Source organism: Anolis sagrei, chromosome 2 (genome assembly GCF_037176765.1).
Source record: "Anolis sagrei isolate rAnoSag1 chromosome 2, rAnoSag1.mat, whole genome shotgun sequence".
In the NCBI taxonomy this organism is placed as follows: Eukaryota; Metazoa; Chordata; class Lepidosauria; order Squamata; family Dactyloidae; genus Anolis; species Anolis sagrei.
This window is the reverse complement of record NC_090022.1, coordinates 179,674,914-179,701,361: the sequence shown is the minus strand read 5'-3', so window position 1 is coordinate 179,701,361 and position 26,448 is coordinate 179,674,914. Positions and strand designations below refer to the sequence as shown.

Genomic DNA, 26,448 nt, shown 5'->3' with positions numbered 1-26,448 from the left:
ATGTAGATGTTGTATTTCTGTTAACTTTTTATCAGGTTGAATAGGATGATCTATGTTTATGCTTTTCTGTTCATGGATGGGAGATTGCTAACTAATAGTAGGTGCTGTAGGCTGCATTTCAGAGAGAAACCCTGACAAAATCATATCTGAGGATATCTGTCCTAAGAGATCCCTATGAAATTCATGGGTCACCATAAGTTGACAGACACCTCACTACCTCTGAGGATGCTTGCCACAGATGCAGGTGAAACGTCAGGAGAAAATGCCTCTAGAACATGGCCATATAGCCCGAAAAAGCCTACAACAACCCAGTGATTCCGGCCATGAAAGCCTTCGACAATACATAGTTGACAGACACCTTGAAGGCAGATACATACATTCCCTGCACTTAATATTGCTACTAATTTGCTGGGAGACAGCAATGCTATTAATTTTTTAAAAAAAAGATTGCTCTGTATCACCCCTTCACACTTACTGACAGTTTTTAAACTTACTGTAAACGTTATTTATAGCTCCGTTGCACTACATATTTAGTTCCATACTCAGAGACTATGCTGAGATCCTACCAAACCTTAAATGTTTAAAATCCAATCCTTTCAGAATTCTTTGATTTCGTTTTAAAACAAAATGTGACTGTCAAACAGATTTTGAACAGTTGATGGGCTGTTAGATATTGGCCACCACCTCCTTCACTAGTCCCAATAAGGGCAGTAAAACATTTAGTTATATTATAGCTTCTGGGGTATGGTCCCAGAAAATAGTAATATTGGAATATTGCCGGCTCGCTGTTGGCTTGTGTTGTGCCTCCTGCTGCCTCCTATTAGAACTAGCTAAAACGTAATTATATTTTTGAGAAACAGGCAAACAAATAGTTACTTTTTAAAAAGCATCTATATAAATAAAAATGTAATGTTTGTTTGTGGGATTAACATAACTCAAAAACCACTGGACAAATTGCTGCTAAATTTGGCCACAAGACCAATTTGTAAATTGACGATTTTCTTGCTTGATAGGGTGGTGGGCAGGGTACGGTAGGGAGAAATTATTAATTCACACATTGTAAAAAATGTAGATGTTGTATTTCTGTTAACCTTTTAACAGGTTGAATAGGATGATCTATGTTTAGCTTTTCTGTTCATTGAGGGGAGATTGCCAACTAATACTAGGTGCTGTAGGCTGCATTTCAGAGGGAAGACCTGACAAAATAATCCAAGGAGCGACCAACACTCAAAAAATTGATTTTGTCATTTGGGAGTTGTAGTTGCGGGGGTTTATAGTACACCTACAAGCAAAGAGCATTCTGAACTCCACCAATGATGGAATTGAACCAAATGTGGCACACAGAACTCCCATGATCAACAGAAAACACTAGAAGGATTTGGTGTGCATTGACCTTGAGTTTGGGAGTTGTAGTTCATCTACATCCAGACAGCACTGTGGATCTGGACCAAACTTGGAATGAATATTCCATATGCCCAAATATGAACACAGATGGAGTTTGGGTGAAATAGACCTTCACATTTGGGAGTTGTAGTTACTGGGATTTATAGTTCACCTACAATCAAAGCGCATTCTGAACCCCACCAATGACAGAATTGGGTCAAACTTGACACACAGAACCGCCATGACCAACAGAAAATACTTAAGGCCATCCAGTCCAACTCCCTTCACCAGCGCAAGAAAACGTAATCAAAGCCCTCCTGACAAAGAGCCATCCAGCCATAGATATAGATAGATATATATGATTCACACAGAGATATAGTATCGTAGATTTGAAAGGGACTCCTAAAGAAGGACAATTATATGTTGCATGTGCCAGAGTAGGCAAACAAAACAATCTCCACATCAACACTGACAAAGAAACAGCAAGAAATACTGTTAACCACAAGCATAAAGACATTGCATATATTAGAAATCAACACCTTCTCATTATTTTCCAAATCACTGGATTGGGCCATAGCAACACGTGGCAGGGGACGGCTAGTAAATATATAAGTTTCAAACTACTAGGGACTGCGATTTTCCTACTTCTTGGCAGGGGGTTGGACTGGATGGCCCACAACGTCTCTTCCAACTCTTCTATGATTCTATGAATTTAATTCGATTACTTTGTCGAAGTATCTTTTCAGGCTCAGCTAATGATCCTGAGCCTGTGCCCTATCTTCTGCATAGCTTGGAAATTTTACCTTTTAGGTCGCCTACACTTAGAAAATTTACTTTTTAGAATGACGACTCAGAGTGCTCCAACTATGCAAGCTGGAGATCCTGGGAGTTACTGTCTGAAAAAAGTAATTTTTCTAAGCTCTGGTCTCTTTCCACTAGAGGACTAGAACCTGTCCTCTCTATGGGTTTCATATCTTAAAACACTAACCACTCCACCTGCTTCCTTTAGCTCTCCTGCTTCCACTCTTATTCCTTTGTATCTTTCCTGTCTCCCCAGACTATTTCCTCTTTACCTTCCAAGCCTTCAGATTAATTTATATTTTCTGTCCTTCTGTCCCTGTCTCTCAAAGAAAATTGAAGCAAGGATTTTGTGGTAAATTCAATTGTTAGTTCCAGTTTCTAATTCTGTAAATACCACTGAGTTAGCAGGTCTGCTCTAGTTGCATTTGGTGACTGAATTTCACCTTCTGTCCCCAACATCTTCGTATTTGTAGCCATTGTTGCTTAATACCAACAGCTGCCAGAAACAACATCACAAAACCCCTTTGCACACCAACACAGCAATCTGCTTTACTACACAGGTTTTTTTTTTATACAGATTTGATTTCTTTTTACAGCCCATCAGAGCCAATCTCGATCTTTTAAATTAATCTTTTGTATAAATATGATTTCCTCAAATGAATTTTGCTGTTACAGTTTGGATGAGGACACGAGGGAACAAACAGAGAACAGGAAAAATCGAATCTGGAAGTATGGGAGACCTGATAAATGGTTGCATGCAGGCCTGTAGCCAGGATTTTGATGGGGAGGGGGGGGGGGCTGAGTTTGATTCGGGGGGGGGGGGGGGGAGGGCTCAGGATCTATCCTAGCAAACCTTTTGTATCATTACCCCATACCCCCATGCGTATGGGATATATTGAGCATGGTGATCAGATCATGATATGAATAAACATAATCGTTTAAATAATGTACCAGCAAAGCCTTCTTGCAGACCACCCTGAGAATTTCGAGGGGGGAGCTGAAGCCCCTCAAGTTCCCCCCCCCCAGCTATGGGCCTGGTTGCATGAGTAAGGCAGGACCAGTGCTAGCTAGTCCTATAGTTTTCTTGCTGAGGTCAGGGAGATATGCATGTGGGAGTTTATGTTTCAGATGCTAGTACAACTTGACCAGCTATAAAAATACCATGTACTTGAAATACCATTAAAGTACTAGCCTGGTCTGACTCTGCTTAGTATACAAGATCAGCCAGGATTTTGTGCATTTAGGGTATTTGGAACTTCCACTGGATAGTACACAAAACTGCTAATACAAGAAATGATAAACATAAACAGAGATGGAATCTGTAAGGAGTAGGATCAGCTTTAGATGGGAAACCACCAACAAATATTAGATGATTCAGGCGATATTTCAGAGGAAGGAACTGGAAAAGCAACTTTGAATATTGTGTTGTCAAAGGCTTTCATGGCCAGAACCACTGGGTTGCTGTGAGTTTTCAGGGATATGTAGCCATGTTTCAGAAACCTTATCTGCTGACATTTGCCCACATCTATGGCAGGCATCCTCAGAGGTTGTGAGAAAATAGGCCAGTGAGGTTTATATATCTGTGGAATGAAATAAAGAGCAACACTAAAAAAACAAACAAACAAACAAACAGAGGAATTCTAGACAAGAATCAATCAGGGCCAGCTAACACCTCCCAACAAAGGATCTCCCAGGCAGCAACCAGCCAGGCTTTGAAGCTGCAAGGCCATTCTATGCTAATTGCAACATTCACACTTGCCTCAGACAGACAAGAGTTCTTTGTCCCACCCTGGCCATTCCACAGATATATACATTCCAATTGCTTAATTTCCAACAGACCTCACAACCTCTGAGGATGTCTGCCATAGATGTGGGTGAAACTTCAGGAGATAATATAGACTACTGCAATGCTCTCTATGTGGGGCTGCCTTTGAAGACTGTTCAGAAGCTTCGATTGGTCCAACGGACAGCAGCCAGGTTGTTAACAGGAGTGGCACTCAGAGCACACAACTCCTCTGTTGCGCCAGCTCCACTGGCTGCCAGTTTGCTACCGGGCACAATTCAAAGTGCTGGCTTTAACCTTTAAAGCCCTAAATGGTTCTGGACCAGTTTACCTGTCTGAACGCATCTCTTCCTATGAACCATCTAGGTGTTTAAAATCGACTGGAGAGGCCCTGCTCTCGGTCCCACCTTCTTCGCAGATCCGATTGGCGGTAACGAGAGTCAGGGCCTTCTCAGCGGTGACCCCCTGGCTATGGAACGCCCTTCTTAGGGACATTAGATCGGCCCCCTCCATCCTGACATTTCGAAAGAGAGTTAAGACCTGGCTGTTCGAGTAGGCATTTGCAGACGCAGTATAACTGATTAATTGAGACTCATGGAATGACAGGGCAATGCGATGGTAAATGATTTAATGATGAGATGCTGAAAACTGTATTTTATGATTTTAATTGATTATTTATTTATTTATTTACACTACTTCTATCCCGCCCGTATCAGCCCGAAGGCTATGTTGTTTATTGTTTTTATACGGTTCATACTATATGTAATTGTTTTTGACAGTATTTTATCTTGTGGGGCATTGATTGCCAAATATAAACCATCTTGAGTCGCCTCTGGGCTGAGAGGGGCGGTATACAAGTATAATAAATAAATAAGTAAATAAATAAATAAATAAAGCTTCTGGAACATGGCCATACAGCCTGGAAAACTCACAACAACCCAACTTTGAATATTCTTTGGTCCCGTTTCCCCCCCCCCCCCCCAAAAAAAAAAAAACCTTGTGAAATTCAGGAAGTTGCCATCAGTTAACAAAGCAACTTGAAGGCACACACACTCTTATTGGAAAGCAATTTAAGCCTGATTTTTTGCTGTTTAGGTTTCAGCACTTAGGATAGCAAAGGGAAGAATTATTCCAATTGATTGATTGATTGGGTTGTTGTATGTTTTTCCGGGCTATATGACCATGTTCTAGAGGCATTTTCTCCTGACGTTTTGCCTGCATCTATGGCAAGCATCCTCAGAGGTTGTGAGGTCTGTTGGAAGTAGAAATTTTTGGTGTTTTGGTTTTTAGGATTGTTCTTTTGATTCTTTGGAGTACTGACTCATAAAATTGCATGGGATAGACCTCATCAGCTCTAGATATGGACTGGAAAGTTTGTATCATAAATCTGTTCTTTTGTATGACACACAGAGCAAATATATCTAGAAACAGGGCTAACACCAACATGTGTGTTGGCCAGTGTTATACTGTGATCTTGCTTTAGGGAAGTTATGATCTCTTTTGAGCCAAACATACCAGCGCATTATGTGAATGTGAGGGGGCAGGAGGTGGGGAGATAAGGAAAGCAGCAGCTAATTTCTATTTCAGAGTGTTTAAATCTTTCAGGGATGCTAAATGATAGTCAACATTTTCTGACAATATTAGGAGCTGATGAGTCATTGCCTTCTCATATGATCTGAAAAAACTCTCACCATTTGATGGAAAACAGTATGGCAGTGAGTCACCAAAAGGATATAGCTGAAATACCTCCGGGTGTTCATGATCAAGGAGAGAGACATTGTTATCTCAGGGTAACAAAGTCAAAAAAGGAAGAATTGATAGAAGAAAGGAGGGTAGAAACTCCCCAATGTCAGGAAACTGCACCTGTTTTCTCAGACTGTTCAAGGAAGCACTGCACTAAAAGTCGCTCCACCACCCTCCCCATAATTTCCAAGGAAGGTGATGTGGCAAAGGGTGGAGTGACAGTAAATCAGTGATGCTAAGTGAAGGCTTCCTCCCTGGTATTGTTTGGAAGTTTCATACAATTTGAACTGCCATTGCTCAGTACTAAGGAATCATGGGGATTGTTGCTTACTGAGCCATTGACACCATTTGGCAGAGAAAGCTAAAGAACTTGTAAATAATAACCCTTGTAATCCCATTGAGCCACGGCAATTAAAGTGGTGTCAAACAGCATTAATTCTATAGTGATGCATCCCAGTTCTACACCAACTTGGCTAGTTCTTCGATTATTTAGACCAGGGGTCCTCAAACTTTTTAAACAGAGGGCCAGGTCACAGTCCCTCAAACTGTTGGAGGGCAGGATTATAATTTGAAAAAAATACAAATGAATTCTTTTGCACACTGCACATATCTTATTTGTAGTGCAAAAAAAAAAACCCACTTAAAAACAATACAATAATTAAAATGAAGAACAATTTTAACAAATATAAACATATTAGTATTTCAATGGGAAGTGTGGGCCTGATTTGGCTGATGAGATAGGATTGAACCATCATGAAGCTTAAGATCATCAGGAGAGGCCACCAGAAGCACTCCAAGTGGCCAGATACTGGTCAAAGGACATTTAATCAGCTACCAAACTCACAAATGTTGTAATTTGTCTGTTTTGTTTGCTTTGTTGGTGTTAGAAATGTAATATAATTGACTGGTTGCCCTGACACGACAAATAAAACCAGGAGAGGCCCTGCTCTCGATCCCATCACTCTCACAAACATGGTTGGTGGAGATGAGAGACAGGGCCTTCTCGGCAGTGGCCCCCCATCTGTGGAACTCTCTCCCTAAGGATATCAGGTTGGCCACCTCCCTCCCGTCCTTTAGAAGACAACTGAAGACCTGGCTCTGGAACCAGGCATTCAATTAGAGGCCAGCGGCAATAGGAAAAGGAAATTTGTATTTTGCAATACGGATTCTCTTGGCTCGGCTTAGTTTTACGGGCACGTTACTCTATTAATTTATTGTTAAATTTTATGGATGATGTAGTATAATGTTTTTAAATGATTTTATTGTAAATTGTAATTTTTATTGTATTTATGCTGTTAGCATCCTCTGATGCTCATGTGAGGCTGCGCTGAGTCCCCCTTGTGGGGAGAAGGGTGGGATATAAATATATGAAATATAATAATATATAATATATTGTTGTTGTTGTGTGCTTTCAAGTAGTTTCAGACTTAGGTTGACCCTGAGCAAGGGCCAAGTAAATTACCTTGGAGGGCCGTATCCGGCCACCGGGCCTTAGTTTGAGGACCCCTGATTTAGATACTGCAAAAATATCCTAGTAAAGAGGTGGACTCTGGTAAAAGGATGTGCAGTGCAGTGTAGCATCTAGTTTTTCCAACTACTTTTGCCATTCCTTTTATTAGGGAGGAGCAGCTCTGGTTCTTTTGTCCTGGCTAAAAAGGCTTAGACCTCACTAGTTTAAACACATCTGTTTATTCCTCTGTGATTCTGGGAAGTGACTCTTGGGGGCAGGATTTCCCATGCAGCTGCTGCAGCCAGCGGAAAAACACAGCATGGAAATAGTCCCTTAGTTAGGGAAAAGGAATGCATCCCCCACAGTATAAATACATTGTTCTGTCACTTTATACAGGTTGGGTATTTGGAAATTTAAGAATATCAGGTGAGAGCTGGTTGCTACAGTGCACAGATGTCCTCAGAAGCACTTTGACTACCTGTTGGGTTGCTCTCCCTACACTATACTTTAAAACCCCCTGCTTAGATACATCCTACCTCTGTTCATGCCCAATGTTTATTTTAAAATTTTAATCTATTGCATCTGGCCCGGCCATAGGTTTTAAAATTTTTGTGTGTTATTTTGTGAGTTATACTAACTGTATTGTTTTATTTGCTTACTGTTTTGTTGTTTTATTGATGTGTTGTTGGGCTTGGCCTTATGTAAGCTGCCCCGAGTCCCCTTGGGGAGATGGTGGCGGGGTATAAATACATTGTTGTTGTTGTTGTTGTTGTTGTTATTATTATTACACACAACACAGAGACATGCAGAAAACGAGGATTGCAAAGTTCAGTCAATGACTGTTCTCTTAGGATGGATCTACGCTGCTATATAATCCCGTTTCTGAATCCAGATTGCCTGCTTTGAACTGGATTATATGAATTCACACTGCCACACTGCAGTGGATGGGACTTGTTATTATATCCCTTCCAATATATGCTGACTTAAACGTATTGAGGGTTTTTCTTGACAAGTTTTATTCAGAGGATGTTTGCTATTGTCTTCCCCAATGTTTGTTTTTGTCCCCATCTACATTGCCATATGAGTCTACACTGACCATATAATGCAGTTTTTAAACTGCAAGCTCTATGAGGAGCGGCTTAAGGAGCTGGGCATGTTTAGCCTAAGAAGAGAAGGCTGAGAGGAGATATGATAGCCATGTATAAATATGTGAGAGGAAGCCACAGGGAGGAGGGAGCAAGCTTGTTCTCTGCTGCCCTGGAGACTAGGATGTGGGACAATGGCTTCAAACTACAAGAAAGGAGATTCCATCTGAACATGAGGAATAACTTCCTGATTGTGAGAGCCGTTCAGCAGTGGAACTCTCTGCCCTGGGGTGTGGTGGAGGCTCCTTCTTTGGAAGCTTTTAAACAGAGGCAGGGGGTTGGACTGGATGGCCCATGAGGTCTCTTCCAACTCTATGATTCTATGATTCTATGTATTGTATGGAAGTGTAGATGGGGCCTACGAGGGTGACTTATTTAAGGTTACCCAGTGAGTTTCAGTGATTGGATGGGGATTATAACTCTGGTATCTCAATCTAACACTCTAATACCATGCTAACTCTCAGAGCTACTCAGCCAATAAAACATCTGCCTTATCAAGAAGGTATGTTTGTTTTAGCGATATGTCAGAAATAACTAGAAGTTGTCTGGTGATCTCGCTTGGGAGAAAGAATTCTACAATTCCCGTCCAGCCATAAAAAATGTTCCTTCTGCTCAATCCCATCTCATAACCGAGATACTAGGAATGGCCTCTTCATCCAATGCTCGAGCACAAACTGGCTGATAAGGAAGGGCACCATCTCTGGCCTTGGTCCAAGATGACTTTCAGGCATGGGCAAACTTTGGCCCTCCACAATTCCTAATAGTCTGTAAACTAGCTAGGATTTCTGGGAGTTGAAGTCCAAAACACCTGGAGGGCTGAAGTTTGCCCATGCCTGCCTTTGAAGTTGTGCCCAAAAACAAACTGTTAACCACAGTAGCCCATATAAAGTAGCTGTATAGACATCTGATAAATCAGGGATGGGAATTGTGCAGCACCCCAAAGGTCAGTGCATTGCAGTTGTCAGTATTCTTCACAACTAGCTATGCTGGTTAATGCTCAAATAATCGGAATTCAAAAACTGGATTATATGACAATGTAGATGGAGCCTTAGTTGGCTGAAAATATTTTGATCGAAGAAAAAATCAACCAAGTTCGTAGAAGTTACAAAAATCTATTTATGTTTTTGGAAGCATTCATAACAGGAATGGTTAGTTGACTGACTGCCAGGCCAATTTTTCCCTGATCCTCCCATAGAAGCCCTTATTCCTCTCCAAGCCCAAATAAGTCAATTTTCTACTGTATCCCTTCTCAAAATGGCAACGGGAAGTGTTCTTGTGTCATTTCCTATTGCTATTTTGAGAGGAACTACAGAGGAAAATGGGGGTCTTTGATTGGGGTTCTTGCAAACTCTAAAGGTATTTCCTTTCTCCCTTTTGCTCTCACAGGAGGGACTACCTCTTCTAATGTAGCAAGTGCCTACATCTTCTAAAAGCAAAGACAAGATGGTCCATATCACTGGCCAACACACATTTTGATGCTCAAATATTTGCCCTGTTTCTGTGTGTATTTGATCGGTTGATTCCAAAAATGACACTGGTTTTCCCCTATCCATTCTAGTTCTTGAGATAGAGAACATATGCCATCTACCAGTCGCCATCTGGTCACCCACAAACAACCATGATAACCATATCTAAGTAACTGAAGCTGATGAGCTCTATCCAATGCAATTTTCTAAATCAGAGCTCCAAATAACTCTAGGAACAGGTTGAAAAACCTAGACACCAATAATTATTTTTGTTGTACTGTGATTTGGAGCAATGATTTTACTTGTACTTCAATGGATGTAACTTTCGTTGCTTAACCAAGTAAAATATATTGCATTAATCAACTTGGTTTTCTTGAATTGGCTGACATTTATGCAGTGCTATGAATGAACGGCATGGAGATCATGGGTCACTTGCAGTCAATTGTGAAATGAACTCTGTGCTGTTGCTGACGCTCAGTATCACCAACATCTGTTTTCCTTTCTAGTGTTCACCATCAATAAAGTAACACTCCGGGCTGATCCTCCTGAGCAAGTGTCGAATGGAAAGCCGCTCACTCTCAATTGTTCTGCAGACATCATTAAGAGCGAACACTTCAGCCTGAATTACATCTTTTCATTTTCCAAGAATAACAAAGTTCTGTATAACGGCACCTCAGAACAAGCCTGGGCACAGTATACAATCCCCAAGGCTCGGTTTTCTGATTCAGGAGAATATGACTGTACAGTGAGAGCAGAGGAGAAGAGAAGGCTCAGTGAACCTGTGATTGTGAGCGTGAAAGGTAAGCACATCTTCATTTTCTGGATGTTCATGATGCTAAAACAGTGTTGTTTTTTATGCCAGAGCTTAAAAGAACATTACCTGTAATGTATGATGTTCCAGAGCAATGGATGGGCAACAACAGTATTTTTGCAAAGCAATGTGAGGACAACTAATGTACTTTTGCTTTCTTATTTTAAACACTAGCTGTACCCGCCAAACGTTGCTGTGGCCAACCTTCCCCCCTTCTCTCCTTCTTTCCCTCCTTCCTTCACTCCCTCTTTCCTTCCTTCTTTCGTTCCTGTCTTTCCTTCTCTTCTTCCTTCCTTCTCTATCTCTTTCCTTCCTTCCCCCCTTTTCTTTCTCTTCTGCTGTCTCTCTTTTCTTCCTTCTCTTTCCTTCCCTCCATCTTTCTCTACATCTTCCCCTTCCTTCGCTCCCTCTTTCCTTCCTTCCCTTTTTTCTTTCCTTCTCTCCTTCCTTCTTTCTCTAACTTTCCTTCCTTCCCCCTTTTTCTTTCCCTCCCTCTTTCTCTCCTTCCTTCCTTCTCTACTTCCTTCCTTCCTTCCTTCTCTCTTTGCTTCCATTCTTCCTTCTCCCTTTCCTTCTTTCTTTCTCTCCCTTTCTTTCTTTCTTTCTTCCCTTCCCTTCCCTTCCCTTCCCTTCCCTTCCCTTCCCTTCCCTTCCCTTCCCTTCCCTTCCCTTCCCTTCCCTTCCCTTCCCTTCCCTTCCCTTCCCTCCCCTCCCCTCCCCTCCCCTCCCCTCCCCTCCCCTCCCCTCCCTCTTTCTTCCCTTTCTACTTTATTGTCATTTAGCTTTTCATCATTTAGCTTTTTGGGGCTTTTTAAGTCCCTTCTGCTGTGTTTTTCAGTGTTTTTATGAGTAAGGACATACATTGGGTTGTTAGGTGTATGCTGTCCAAATTCGGTGTCAATTCCCCCAGTGGTTTTTGAATTCTGTTAATCCCACAAATGAACATTACATTTTTATTTATATAGACTAGCAGTCTCCTGCCACGCGTTGCTGTGGTCCACGTAGGGGTTCTGTGGCCCAATTCTATTGTTGGTGGGGTTCGGATTGCTCTGTGATTGTAAGTGAACTATAAATCCCAGCAACTACAACTCCCAAATGTCAAGATTCTATTTTCCCCAAACTCCACCAGTGTTCACATTTGGGCATATTGAGTATCTGTGTAGAGTTTGGTCCAGATCCATCATTGTTTGAGTCCACAGTGATCTCTGGATGTAGGTGAACTACAACTCCAAAAGGACATACATTGGGTTGTTAGGTGTCAATTCGTCCAGTGGTTTTTGAGTTCTGTTAATACCACAAACGAACATTACATTTTTATTTATACAGATTTGCTTCTTACTTTAAGATGCCTTCGGGGCAGTCGCTGTGGTTGATTTTGTCTTTGGCCTATGTGTGTGTGTGTCACAGCTTATAAAGGATAGAGATTTATTTAGAGAAATAATCCCACCTGCTGACAATCAATTATAAAGATTGAGGCTTATTTGGGCATAAAATCCCACACTTGTACACCAAATATAAAAGGTAGGGAGATTATCTAAGTGTAAATCCCAACACTTGCCACCAGTTGTAAAGGAATGCGGGACTATTTAAATAATAAATCCCAGCAAGCCGTACACCCCTTGTGATAGAAATGTGGCTTCTCTAATTAAAACCAATATCAAAAGGAGAAGCTGTAATAAGCTGGAACTATCTTCTGGCCGAAAAGCCTTTTGAAAAGAACTCAGGCCACCACCAAACTTAAAAGCAATGTTAAGTCCTTGGGTTACTTGAAGTATCTTAGGCAAGAGTGTGCTGGGTTAGCACTCAGATGTGTGTTCTGAGGTAGCACTGAAAAGATTACTCTTTTAAAATATATGCTGCCACCATTAGACTTTTGATTGCTGCAGGAAACGGCTTTTAAAACTTCACCCACAGAGGCACACGTGAGACAGATGTTGTGAACAATAAAACAATGATGTTTATTTAAGAGAGCTTGAAGAAAACAGGCATTAAGCTTAGCTGTTCTGAAGTAATGACTTAAAAGCGAGTGGTTTCTTTAAGCAGTTCAAACTTAGTTGCAAGTTACACTCCTCTCTCCCTCCAGAAATTACTGACAGGATTTCCTCTCTGCCAAGCAATTCTAAACTCCTCCACAGATAGTCCCTTCCTGGATCTATCTATTCACTCCTCCACCAGCTGTCTTCCCTAATCGCTGTAAAATCTTCTCACTAGCTATCTTTGCTAGGTAACTGACCAACTTCAGGCCTCTCTCACAATTCTCTTCTCCACTCCAAACTCCTAAAGCTTTCTTATTTGACACCCAGACTCCATCTCAGCTGACAGGGTTTTAAACCGCCCCCTTAAAGTCAATTTTTTCCTTTTCTAAGTTAAGCTCACTCTCTCCCAGCCAATCACTAACTCCCCACATTTCCCTCCAAGCTGTTTCTAAACAGGAAATGAGTATCTAAAATGGTTTCCCCCGGCACCCTTTCCAAAATGGCTGCCGAACTTCCTGGGCATACTTTTTTAGGCTTTTCCTAGCCTAACAGGTAGGAATTCATCACACAGCTCATAGACAGTATGAGGTAATGTGTTACTTAAACAATGCAACTCCACCCATTAGTGCTTTGTAATATTTTAAGCTCCCATTTCTACACGTGAAATGTTAATCACACTATTCCCCTTCTATTAATGTGATGATTATTTTTCCTTGTCCCCCTTTCTTTTTCCCCTTGTTTTCCTGCTGTGTATTGGTGTCTCAAGCAATTGTCACTTTGGTCTTCTACACTTTAGCATCTCCATCTGCTTTTGTTTTCACACAGATGAAACATCAATTCAGTTTATGTACTTTCCTCACAATTGTTTCTCGCCTGACTGCATTTTCAATTCCAGGATTTTCAGCCTTGACATCAAAGCTCTTTCTCTCTCATTTGTTAATTCCAGACACTTCTCCCCTGTACTACAAAAACATTTTCAAATACCTATCAATAATTATAACTTTTCTCTCAGCAATAACTCATCAGGAACAGCTATTAATTGTTCATTAGAGAATTTGCTACCTGGGTTGGACCCAAATCTCAATTATATGTTTAGCACACACTGTGCTTAGTGGGATTTTTCATCATACTGACCTAAATTCAATGTGTTACTTTTGGCTTATATAGCCCTATGTAGTTCAGGAGTAGCGTGTCTATCTTCTTCCATATCAACTGTCCCTGCCGTTGTATTTGGCAGTAGGGGACTCTTAGCAACTGTACCAAAGATTGCTGAGTCTCATTTGCTGTGTAAATGACTGCTCTTTTCATGACGATCACATTGCACACTTATTTTCTTAGTGTTAGACTTGCAGCCGTCTGGTCCAACATGCTGCTCAGTGAAGGAAATCCAAAGCAATAGCATTCTCTTTGAAAAAAAATCAAGAAGGCTACAATCCTTTCATTCATATGAGATACCAAAAAAGGCAATGAACAGAAGAGCAAGCCTCTAAAGCAGTGGTTCTCAACCTATGGGTCCCTGGGTGTTTTGGCCTACAACTCCCAGAAATCCCAGCCACTTTACCAGCTGTTAGGATTTTTGGGAGGTGAAGGCCAAAACATTTGGAGATCCACAGGTTGAGAACCACTGCTCTAAAGTGAGAATGGAAGAACTCTGTTGTGGTACCCACCATGCAGAATGCAACTTTAGACATAGAACTGGAGGGCTCGATAATTCATGCCGGTGGGTGGCTGATTTTACGGGTATTTTTCGGTCTAAAAAACCTTAACTTACAACATACTAACAACCCTTTCCCTCCTTCCCCACACCCGTGAACTCACCACCCATGATCTACATTACTAAACGGGAAAGTTAACAGGGCCTAGTTTCTATCTAAGTTACTGCTCACAGGAGAGGAAAAAATGTGGGACACAAAGGGAATGCCCATTGCTATCAGGATAGTTATTGGGGCAATTAGCGCAACGTTTAAAGGAAGTCGTTGCCGACATATTACCACAGACAGGCAAGTATTTAGGCGGGTCAAAAGCAGTCCAGGTCAAGGAAGGAGATGTCAGCGAAAGTCAGGCAGTCCAGGTCAACACACAAACATTAGAAAAGTCAAACAGTCCTGGTCAAAGCACATAAATCAGGAAAAACAGGCAGTCCAATTCAAAATACAATAGTAAAAATATGCTAGTCAGGACGAAGATTCTCTAGCTGCTGCTAATGGCGGCGGATGAAGAGAACTAAGGGCAGTAGCTCCGCCCACAGGCTACTTATATCGAGAGGGGAAAGTGGGCGGAGCTTCCGCCAAAATGTTTTTTTAATAAAATGTCTAGAAGGTTCCAAAAGCTGCTCTGTGCAGGCGCAGGGATTACCATATGTGCGATTCACAGTTGACCACTATGAGAAACTGTGAGAATTTTATCTGGAAGTGTCACTGCACAATTTAAAAAAATTAGAAAGGGGTGGGGGTGACATACGCAGAAATTACAAATTGAGAAGAATAAAGCTTCTGTGGTGTGATGAGTAAAAACGGATTACTTTAAACAGTAAGAATTTTTTGTGGTGGGGGATGTATGAATCTTCTTGTAAACAAATGCAGGATGCATACTGATTAAGTGTTTTAAAGTTTAAATGTGATGAGGCCCTCAATCTAACAAGAAAGGTGATAGGATGAGAAAAAGGAAGACACAGTCAAAGAGGCCAATGGGGGAAGGGCGTTCTCTGCCAACTATCTCATCTGCCGATCTCGGTCCTTGTTGAGGACTACAAGTTTTTGCAAGATGTGGTTGAGTTTCAACATAACTTTGGGAACTGTAACATGCATGGTAGTGGATGGTGATTCTTGGAGTGGTAGTCTAAATAAAACTATCTTTGGTAAGCCTTGGTCGAAGTGATACTTCTTCCTTCCACTTATTTCCTTGTGTATTGAAGGCATGCATTACTTTCAAGCTCTCACACATGTTTTCCTCCTCACAGTCTCTCCTCATCCTTTTCACTGATTTCAAATCAAATACAGTAACCTCTCCCAATTCACTGCTGTGAGGGGTACAGCCCCCCCGCAAAAGTAAAATGATGGAAAAATGTTTTTTAATCCTCCAGCATGACTATTTGGTTAACATCCACCAAAGCAGGCAGTAAACTAGAAAGATGTTCTCTCTAAAGATTTCTAGGTCTTCCAACATGATTCTTCTGGGGTGAGTTGACCATGCAGCTGCATTGGAGGACCTAGATCAGTGGTTCTCAACATGGGGTCCCCAGATGTTTTTGGCCTTCAACTCCCAGAAATCTCAACAGCGGGTAAACTGGCTGGGATTTCTGGGAGTTGTAGGCCAAAAACATCTGGGGACCCCAGGTTGAGAACCACTGACCTAGATGTTCCTAGAGAGGACATTTAAACCAAATCCACCAATAATCAAATCTGCAAAAATCAAACCTGTAAATGTTTGACTATAGACAGGCAGCGAGAGCCTGTGGTTATTTAAACAAGGACTCCCACTGTAACAGCAGTATTATATTTTTTTACAAAAGTAGATCTGTGTCCCAAGGGTTGTTCCCATATGGCTATAAAAAATCTAGTTTGTCCCTCAAACCAGCACATTTGGTTAATTTCTAAGATGGTTTCCTTTCCAACAGGAATAACAAAACCAAAACTGATTGTCCTGCAAGAAGAAGTGATGGAAGGAGAGAAAGTGTCTTTACGTTGTGAAATACCAGAAGAAAAGCCTCCATTTTATTTCACGTTTTACAAAACCCGACAGGCTCCAGATCCATTGAGAAAGAGCAGAAACCAGGGACCAGTGAATAAAAACTTTGCTGAGTTAGAGTTTCCTATTGATGTGGGAGACAAGATTTTGCGATTTGAATGTACTGTCAAAATGAATTCAATGACAGGCCAAGAAGTGTCAGAGCCAAGTAACAGAACAATAGTTACTGTAATCGGTAAGTTGGTGAAGTTTTTAATATTTTCTAGACATTTCACTAATTTTTGAATTTGCTGGTTTTCACATCCATGGCATCTTTTTTCTAAAATGTACAACTTCTATCTTCTACTGTACTGCCATCATAATGTTACTTATGTACATTGAAGGTATAGGGCTCTTCCAAACGGATCCGACAGTTGTTGTCTTTGCTTCTACTTATTCTATTCTGACTTTAGAGATTTCTTATGTCAGCATTTGGACATGGTGTGCTGAGATAGTCCTATACTTTGAAGGCCAGTTTTTCCCCTGTCTGAATTTTTCTTTTAAAAAAATCCAAGAGTCATGGAGCTATAGCACAAAAGCAACTGGATTTTTGCCAAGATTCATAGCCTTCTGTGATTTATAGTGTATAGTAGCACTATAATTCTTTCTTAAACTTCTAAAAGAAGGGAAGGGAAGAGAAAGAAATGTATTGTTCCTACATGTTTCCGAATTAAAAAGAACTGATGTGAAAGTAGGAATAAAACGTTGCAGCTGGTGCTAAGAAGTGCCAGAAAATAGTTTAGGTGTACAGAAACATCACTGGGATCTTTCATAAACACAGACTACCATATATACTCGAGTATAAGCCGACTCAAATATAAGCCAAGGCACCTAATTTTACCACAAAATCTGCAAAAACCTATTGACTCAAGTATAAGTCGAAGGTGGGAAATGCAGCAGCTATTGGTAAATTTCAAAATAAAAATAGATACCAATAAAATTGCATTAATTGAGGCATCAGTAGGTTAAAGTTTTATGAAAATTTACATAAAACTGTAATTTAAGATAAGACTGTCGGCATTATTCTAACCTTCTTCAATGTAAATGTGCTTACGTATCTTTCCAATAATAATAAAGAGAGTAAAATAATAAATTTAATAATAATAGAGTAAAATAATGGAAATGTAATAATAATAGATTAAAATAATAAGTAATAATAACAATAATAGAGAAAAATAATAAATGTAATAATAACAACAACAATAAAGTTAAATTATAAATGTAATAATAATAATAATAATAATAATAATAATAATAATAAATAGAGTAAAACAACAACAATAGAGTAAAATAATAAATACTCTTGACTCGAGTATGAGCTGAGGGGGGGGGGGGGCTTTTCAGCCTAAAAAATGGGTTGGAAAACTAGGCTTATACTCAAGTATATACAGTATATGTACACATCCTGAGAACTACAATAAGAAACGCAGCAAGTCCCAGATATATTTGCCCTATATAGAAGAGCCTATAATTTGACTTTTTGTAAAGTTTTTTGTTGTTTTTCTCTAGGCAGAAGGGCATATTCCAAAATTAGATGACCAGAAATAGTACATTCTTTTCATGAACATGTATGGAAGCAATGGCTTTGCCTCTAAACTAGGAACTTTCATTACATCCATGAAGGAGCTCTAGTACTACTACGGCAAGATGAAGGGCTTCGTTTTGGTCAGGAAAAGACATATAGAAATCACATGGCTGGAAAGCTCTTCATATGCAGATATATAAATGTGGGTTATTTATTTATTTATTTATTTACTATACTTGTATACCGCTGTTTCTCAGCCTAGCCGGCGACTCAGCACGGTTTACAACAAAATACAACAGTCAACAGTATACAATTTAAAACCATAAAAGCATAATACACAATATTGGCACATCAATAACAATCCGATGCATCTCCTGACTATATGCCTGAATTTCAGTTATATATATATATATATATATATATATATATATATATATATCAGATGATCAAAGCCTAGTGCTTCCATATGTTAGTTGAATGTAGTCAGTGTTTTCATATGTAACAGGAATTCCTACTCTGCATTAGCTGTAATTTATTTTTTTAAGTGCTGAATTGCACAGTCAGCAAACAAACATAGCTGGTTTATCTTCCTCGTCTGAGTTTCCCCCTTCTGCTATTTTGCCAATTTCGGTTTCTGAGTGGAATCAATGAGAAAACAAGTCAGAGAGAAGCAACAATTGCAGAGTAGGATAGCATAACAAATCTTGGTTTAAACAAAGATCTCTCAATCCCATCAGTGGTTAAGATTGTGGTTTGTGACTGGTTAAGAAACAATGGATTATTAGCAGAGATGGGATTTACACATCACAAAAAGTTAGATTTCAACAAACCACACCATGACTTATCATGATGTGCAAATACTAGGAATATCTAAACGGCTAATGTACATTGCGTTCCAAGTTGGATCCATATGTCCCCATCATCATAGCTACACCTTGAGTCCAAATAGATTCATAGTAAATTCTACAACCATGATTCACTGAATGATCACAAAGTCCTGTGATATTTTATTGTGTATTGTATTTTCCTTCTCTTTCTCTTCTAGAACCATTTTCCAATCCCAAAATAACTATCCACCCACTACAAAACATTACAGAGGGGGATAAAATTGACATTGAATGTACAACTATCTTGGGTCGTCCAGATCAAACAGAGATCCTAATCCAGAAGAACAGAACCATCCTTAACAGCATGAAGGGCAGAGAGAGAGTGACATACTCCAAAATAGCCACCATGGAAGACAATGGCAGTTACACGTGCAAAGTGGAACTGGGGAGTGTGTCCAAAACTAGCGTAGCAAATGTGGTAGTGACTGGTAAGAGCTTTCTCTGTTTTACTTGTGCTAATTTGCGGGGTAGGCATTTGATGAAAGTAATACAGCATGATCCTCATATCTGCAGAATGGGTCCCTTCAGTTTCATTTGAAAAAAAAGTCCTCTGGGCATGCCATGTCATAATTCTACCAGGCGATCACCATAGAATTGGACTGGAGGACATTGCAATTTCTAGTGGTCTCCTCTCTAGGTATTTCCTACATCTTCCAGCATGAGTATAGTATACTTCCATCAAAAGACATTCCTTCAATAGTATATGCTAGCATTCATAATTTTCTCTAACTGCAGTAAATTCATAAATGTCTCCTTGAAAGTGCCCACCTGGGACATTGCATTAAGGGTCCAGGAAAAAAATCAATGGCACCTCATTTGTTACAGCCAGATGATATTTCTCTCAGTACAGCTATCACGTGCTCTCCTTGCTGTATATATCATTCTTGGTGCTTGTCATGCTGGCTGTTTTATTTTAGGCAGACCCAACATTGACTCCGAAAGGTATCCATCAAGGGCAATTATCTCGTACTATTCTTCCTCAGGCCCAGAAATAGTTCTAGAAGCAAGGGAAGCTTGAAGCTTAGGACCCCACCTTGTGCAGACTTCCCTATGTTTCTAAACACTTTAAAATCAGAGTCCCACAGAGGCCATCAAACAATACAAGACTATTTCCTGGTGTTGCCTGTGGGACTCTGTTTTTAAAGTGTTTAGAAATGGGGCATTTTTGGAGCAAGGTAGCAATTGACTCCAGAAGTCTTTATGCTCTTAGAATCAGTAAAATACATGTACTTTAAGGTGTGATGGCAACTGTTGGATTTCTCAGTTTATTATTGCTTTATGATGTTTACTTGTGGGTGTTCAAGTAGGCGACCTTAGGTTTCCCCCCACAATTCTACTCTTATCACCAGGAATGTCTGCACGTCCCATTCCTCTCTGAAAACTCTCTCCTAGTTCATATTTCATCTGTTCATGCTCATCATTATTCTTAAATTTTAATTATTACATTTGGTCCAGCCATAGGTTTTTAAACGTTGTTGTGTTACTGTTAATGTTTATTGTTTATTTTTTGTTATGAGTTTTATTTTATTGTTTGTATTAATTGTTGTTATTGCTTTTATCATTGATGTATTGTGGGCTTGGCCTCATGTAAGCCACACCGAGTCCCACGGGAGATGGTGGCGGGGTATAAATAAAGTTTATTATTATTATTACTCCACAAGGACAGATCCATGGTGGCTAGCAGTACAAATAAAACTGTTTACATTATTGAAAGATATCACAACGATAAGCCAAAGCAATGGTAGAAATTGAGAATCATACAACCCCAGAAAAAGCCATGCAAACTTGCCAGGGACTTCATCACATTGAAGCTTCACTTATGCTATCGCACAATTTCCCTTTTTAAAAAATGGAAAAGAAAGCGATATGGATGGGACTTGCACTTCCCTGTGTGATGACAACTGAAGCGGTTGATTGCTGTTGAAATAGTAGGAGTCTATTACGGTTGAAGAGGGAGATTAGGACCTCTACACATAGGGTATTTTAGCCCTGTTTTGCTGCTTTGTTTTGCGGCTTGAATGGGGCTTGCTATGTGCCATCACATGAGGCAGAGGGGAAGTGCCAAAAGGGGAAGTGCCAAAAGGCGCTTCCTCTGCCACTCTGGGGAGGAAAGTGTGTTTCGGGTAGCTCCGATGGAGCTACCTGCATTTTTCTCCCCTTTTCCCTGTATGATGGGGGAATGTGTGGCGGGGCAACATGCGTTGCTGCACATTGCTGCTCTTTCTCCCAGCTAACGCACTCTGTCCCATCCCCACCTTATAATAAGGGAAGGAGGGAGAGTGCGCGGGGCACCACAAGCTGCCCTGCGTGCCTTCCCTTTTGCTGGCAACTGCTGGTGAAATGGCATGGCCCCAAAGGACCATATGAAGAGGCGGTAAATTCTGTTTTTAAATGACATGGAGAGGCACATAATACAATGCTAAGAAGATGGTTCCCCTCACTTTTATCTGCTTTCTCACCCAAATTGGTTGAGAACTTTAGTCAGCATTTCCTGTTACACAAAAAGAAGGCATTTCTTTCACCCCAACAAATTGAAAGTTTGTATTTCTAATTAAGCCAACTCAAAAGGCCACCAGTTTGACCAAACTATTTCATTATAAGCAAAGTAAGAAGGGAGGAAAAAATGGTTGATATTCTGTATGACTTAAAGTCTTAAGGCAGAAAATCAGAGAAGGCTATGGATCTTTGCAAAAATCCAATTGCTAATGTCAACCAGCAAAGACTTAGGGTGCATCTACACTGTCAAAGTTCTCATTCTTCACCAAATTACAAATCCCTTGATTCCATATCATTGAAAGTGGCATCAAACTGCATTAATTTTATAGTGTAGATCTATTCTTAGATAGCTACAGTACAGTAACACTTAAACTATGAGTTTACTCCAGCAACTGATTCTAAAATTTTCAGATTAGATTCCTTAACATAGATAGTCCTATCTAGTAAAGACTGTCTTTAATAGGATTGTTGTAGGTTTTTTTGGGGGCTATATGGCCATGTTCTAGAGGCATTCTCTCCTGATGTTTCACCTGCATCTATGGCAAGCATCCTATGGCAAGCATTGCCATAGATGCAGGTGAAACGTCAGGAGAGAATGCCTCTAGAACATGGCCATATAGCCCAAAAAAACCTACAACAACCCAGTGGTTCCGGCCATGAAAGCCTTCGACAATACACTGTCTTTAATAGTTTTGTTCCATACTGAATGGTTTAATATTGCTATTCCTTATTATAGAAACAAATGGCAAAGACAAAGAGGTATGCTAACTCAAAGCTCTCCCCAGTTAAAATTATCCCCTTGGGTTCCCCAAATAATCACTTTCAGAGTAATCCAATGCATGTTTTGTAAGATGTACTTCCGTTATAGAGAGCTACAGTCTTAAAGGATTGGCCAAATAAGAAACTGATTTTAAAAGCAAATGTTTTTGTTCATAGTAATAATGATTTTTTTATCCATAGTCAAGGTTAATATTAAAATAATAATAATAATAACAACAACAACAACAACAACAACACTTTATTTATACCCCGCTACCATCTCCCCAAGGGACTCAGTGCGGCTTACATGAGGCTGAGCCCGAATACAACAGTACAAGCAATAATAACAACAACAACAGTACAAGCAATTGAAATAAAAGCATAGACAATAAAATATACAACATTATCAATAAGACAACACACACAAATGATCCACTGTGATGGGTTTAAAACAGGCACAACTCAATGAGGATTTGAGGTACTTGCTCAGAACACTCATTCAGTGCTGTGGGAAAGGACAGGTTGAATGGGGCTAGGATGGGTTTTTCCTGCTGTTAATGGAAAAGGGTTATACAGACAGCCCTCCACATTCACTGGGGGCAGGGGTGCAAGATTGCTGCAAAGGTAAGAAAAAACTGCAAATAATAAAATTGCTATTTTTTTTAAAGAGAGTACAATTGTAGAAATATCTCATTTCTCTATAAGGCAAGACTCTTATGGTCAACTTCCAACAGATTCTACTGGAATACCCAAAGATTCATAGAGATGTGTTCTCTCTAGAAATCTCTAGGTCCTCCAGCATCATTGTTAAAATCAAGTTGACCACAGGAGCACATTAGAGGTTCTAGAATTTAAAAAAAAAATTAAATCCACAAACAATCAAATCTGCCAAAGTAAAACTCGCAAATGTGGAAGGCTGGTTGTATTCCCAAAATAGAAATGCTGTGGTTTTCTGAAAGATGGCTGGATCCTTTATCATCATTAGACTGATGTTCTTGTTGTTGTTACATTATATATTGACCATGTAGAAAGTTTTTAACTGACTTGACTGCCTGTATCTCTCTTCCATATATATTACAGAACTGTTTTCCAAACCAAAATTGATTCTTCCCAAACCAAACTTGGATGAACACAGCCTCTTAGTAGTTCAATGTCATGCTAATGGCCACCCATCAATAAACTTCACTCTCCTGATGAACAACATAGTGTTGGGATACTCCAGAATCTATAGTCGTAGAGCCCAGGTATCTGACAGTGGAGCCTACGTATGTAGGGCTGAGGTGAAGGGGATTGTCAAGGAGAGTGACCCAGTATTGGTACGTGTTTATGGTAAGTTGCCTTCTTTGATACACAAGCAATGATTAACATTCAGTTCATATTTGTCCACACATAGTGGGTGGGTGTTTGATCACACATTTTGTCAAATGGGAGTGGGAAAGGATTAAAGGAGTGACAAGAGAGTCCAAAACACTTCTATATGGTACAGCCAAGCTCTCATTGTGGGAGATCAAATTGAATGACTAGAGCATGCATATGGAATAGGTGTAGGGCTGGATGTCCTAAATGGGGAAAGATCAGGAAAGGGGATAGAAAAGGACAGGACACCATTGTCCTTTTTGCTGACTGACAGAAACAAGGTGGTCTTGGAAATTTTGTAGTGATAGTTAATAGCAATTCTTGAGAGATGGGGCAGTGAGAGACCGGGAATTAACTCTGAGGCTGGATCTACACTGCCATATAATAATCTAGTTTCTGAATCCAGATTATCTGCTTTGAAGTGAACTGTATCAATCTACACTTGCTATATAATCCTGTTCAAAGCAGATAATCTGGGGTCAGAAACTGGATTATATGGCAGTGTAGATGGGGCCTGAGAATCCATTTTCATTAAAAGGATCTAGAGATCTTCTGTATCCTCCATTAACCTGGGATGTCTTGAACCCTTATACCAGCCCTCTAGGTGTTGTGGCATTGCATGTCTCAACAGCACTAGTCAGCATAGAAGTATTTGGGGCTTCATCCCATTTTACTTACTAGTGCCTTGAAAGATCTCTCCACCTACTACAGAGATAACCACCTGAACCCTAATCCTGCCAAGAAACAAGTGTGTGCTTTCCACCTATGCAACCGTGAAGCCAACAGGAAATTGAAAGTCACCTGGAAAGGTCAAGAGCTTGAACATTGTTTCCATCCTAAATATCTCAGTGTCACCTTAGATCAAACACTAGCATATAGGAAACACTGCTTGAACACCAAGCACAAAGTAGCTGTGCACAATAACATCCTGCGGAAACTTATTGGCAGCACATGGGGTGCAGACCCCAAATTAATAAGAAATCAGCCCTACCTTGTCTTACTCAACTGCTGAGTATGCCTGCCCTGTTTGGCATAAGTCTGCCCATGCAAAGCAGGTGAACATAGCATTGAATGAAACATTCAGAATAATCACAGGATGTCTTAAACCTTCACCTGTTGATAAACGCTACAAGCTAGCTGGCATTCCCCCCCCCCCCCCCGGATATGTGACAGGAAGTTGCTGCTAAATGTGAGAGAAATAACGTTGAACGCCATGAAAGCCATCCACTATATGGCTACCAGCCTCCTCCCAGTAGACTCAAATCAAGGAAAAGCTTTATGAGAACTACCACTCCCCTTGGCGTCCCCCCAGCAACCGCAAGGGTATCCCCCTGGGCAGCTAAACCAGGAAATCCCAACTGGATGGCCCCCATGAGGGTCTTCCTCCAGGGGCAAACCAAGAATGGGCAACTTGGAAGTCCCTGAATAGACTCAGAAGTGGAGTGGGCAGATCAAAAGACAACCTGGCAAAATGGCACTACCAAAAAGAATCTCACACCTTGTGTGACTGTGGAGCAGAACAGACAACTTTGCATCTGTATGCTTGTCCACTATGCCTTGCCTCATGTACAGAGGAAGAGTTGTTGGAGGCTACAGACAATGCCATTGCTGTTGCCCGTTTTTGGTCAAAGGATATTTAGCCGCCTGTGCTCCTTCTATCTTGATCAGTTTTATACTAATTTATGCAATGCTTTTGATACAATAATAATAATAATCCCATTTCACAGCCTAGAGAAGAGAGTGGTTTTGTATGTGTTGAGAGTATCTTTAACCCACTATGTGCCATCACAGCCCCCCTCTGCATTTGGATGTGCAATCTTCCAGTGCAGAGAGTATTTCCTGCCAACTTTGAACACCCTTACTTCTTATAGTATGCTTTCTAAACCTTTAAATGAAACAACTCTAAATCAGATTATTCATGTCAGTTATGGATTACTTTTGGGTTTCTTTTCAGCTCCAGTTTCCCAGCCCGCCCTTTTCCAACCGGCTTACCAAGTAGCAGTGCTGAGGAAGAATTTTGTTTTATACTGCAATTCCACACAAGGAACTCCGCCTATAATGTATACTCTCTACAGAGGAAACGTGTTTGTTATGAACAAGACTATGGAAGCCAAAGGCAAGGCAGCCATGTTTGAAGTCCAAGCAATGGATTTGCATCTAGGGGAATACACGTGCCGTGCTCAAAATGGTCATTCACGTACCGAGAAAAGCACTGGGTTAAACGTTACAGTGATAGGTAAGTATTTGGGGTCATGGTACTGTTTAAAGAGAGTGCGTAGCTTGGGAGGTTTAAAAGAGTCAAGGTATGAATCTGCTACTGGATGCCTGAAGACCCAGTGTAGTCCCCAGATGTTTTCTATCAAATCTTCTGTGTAGCTCATGAGGATGCAGCTTTTTCTCTTGGAGCCTAACTATGAACAGCAAGACAGATCTGTCCTCTTCCAGTTATCTAGGTAGCGGTCCTTGGTTGACATCTACCTGTTTGCAGATGTTCAGATTTCCCCTAATCTGAGGTAGGTCAAATGCCCCTCTGAAGGCACAGATACCCACTCCTGGGCAGTCTTTCCAGTCCTCAACCCATTACTCAACCCTCAACCCATTACGGCTCAACCCATTACGCAAAGTAAATATTTGCAGTATAGTTGATTTTGCCCAGGGGCGCTCTTGAGGTACTCTTGGGGGAAAATAGACCTTGACATATCCGAGTTGTAATTACTGGGATGTATATTTCACCTACAATCAACAAGCATTCTGAACTCCACCAATGATGGAACTGAACTAAATATGGCACACAGAACTCCCACGACGAACATAAAATATATATCAGTGATTGGTTGGGGGGAGGGGTGGCAAAATACTGTTTGCTTACCATTGAAAATTACCTACGACCACCTCTGCTCACATCCTCCACTGTCCTGGGGTGCATCTACACTGTAGAATGAATGCAGTTTGAAACCACTTAAGTACCATGGCTACCAATGCTATGGTAGTTGTAATTTGGAGAGCTCTTTGGCAGAGAAAGTTAAAGACCTTGTCAAACTACAGCTCCAATGATTCCTTAGCTTTGAGCCATAACAATTAAAACATGTCAAATAGCAGTCATTCTATAGCAGGCATGGGCAAACTTCGGCCCTCCAGATG

At 40.5% G+C, this 26,448-nt stretch overlaps 1 protein-coding gene across 4 annotated transcripts in view; it reads left to right on the top strand.

Moving 5' to 3' along the window:
- The window catches only part of PECAM1 (platelet and endothelial cell adhesion molecule 1), a 58,910-nt gene that overhangs the window by 542 nt on the left and 31,920 nt on the right, over positions 1 to 26,448 (top strand). For all 4 annotated transcript variants that reach the window (XM_067464212.1, XM_067464210.1, XM_060763108.2 and 1 more), the window contains exons 3-7: positions 10,278 to 10,571; positions 16,175 to 16,480; positions 18,855 to 19,124; positions 23,032 to 23,280; positions 25,262 to 25,543. In XM_067464212.1, coding sequence (XP_067320313.1) covers positions 10,278 to 10,571; positions 16,175 to 16,480; positions 18,855 to 19,124; positions 23,032 to 23,280; positions 25,262 to 25,543 — 1,401 coding nt within the window. The remainder of the gene's footprint in view (positions 1 to 10,277; positions 10,572 to 16,174; positions 16,481 to 18,854; positions 19,125 to 23,031; positions 23,281 to 25,261; positions 25,544 to 26,448) is intronic.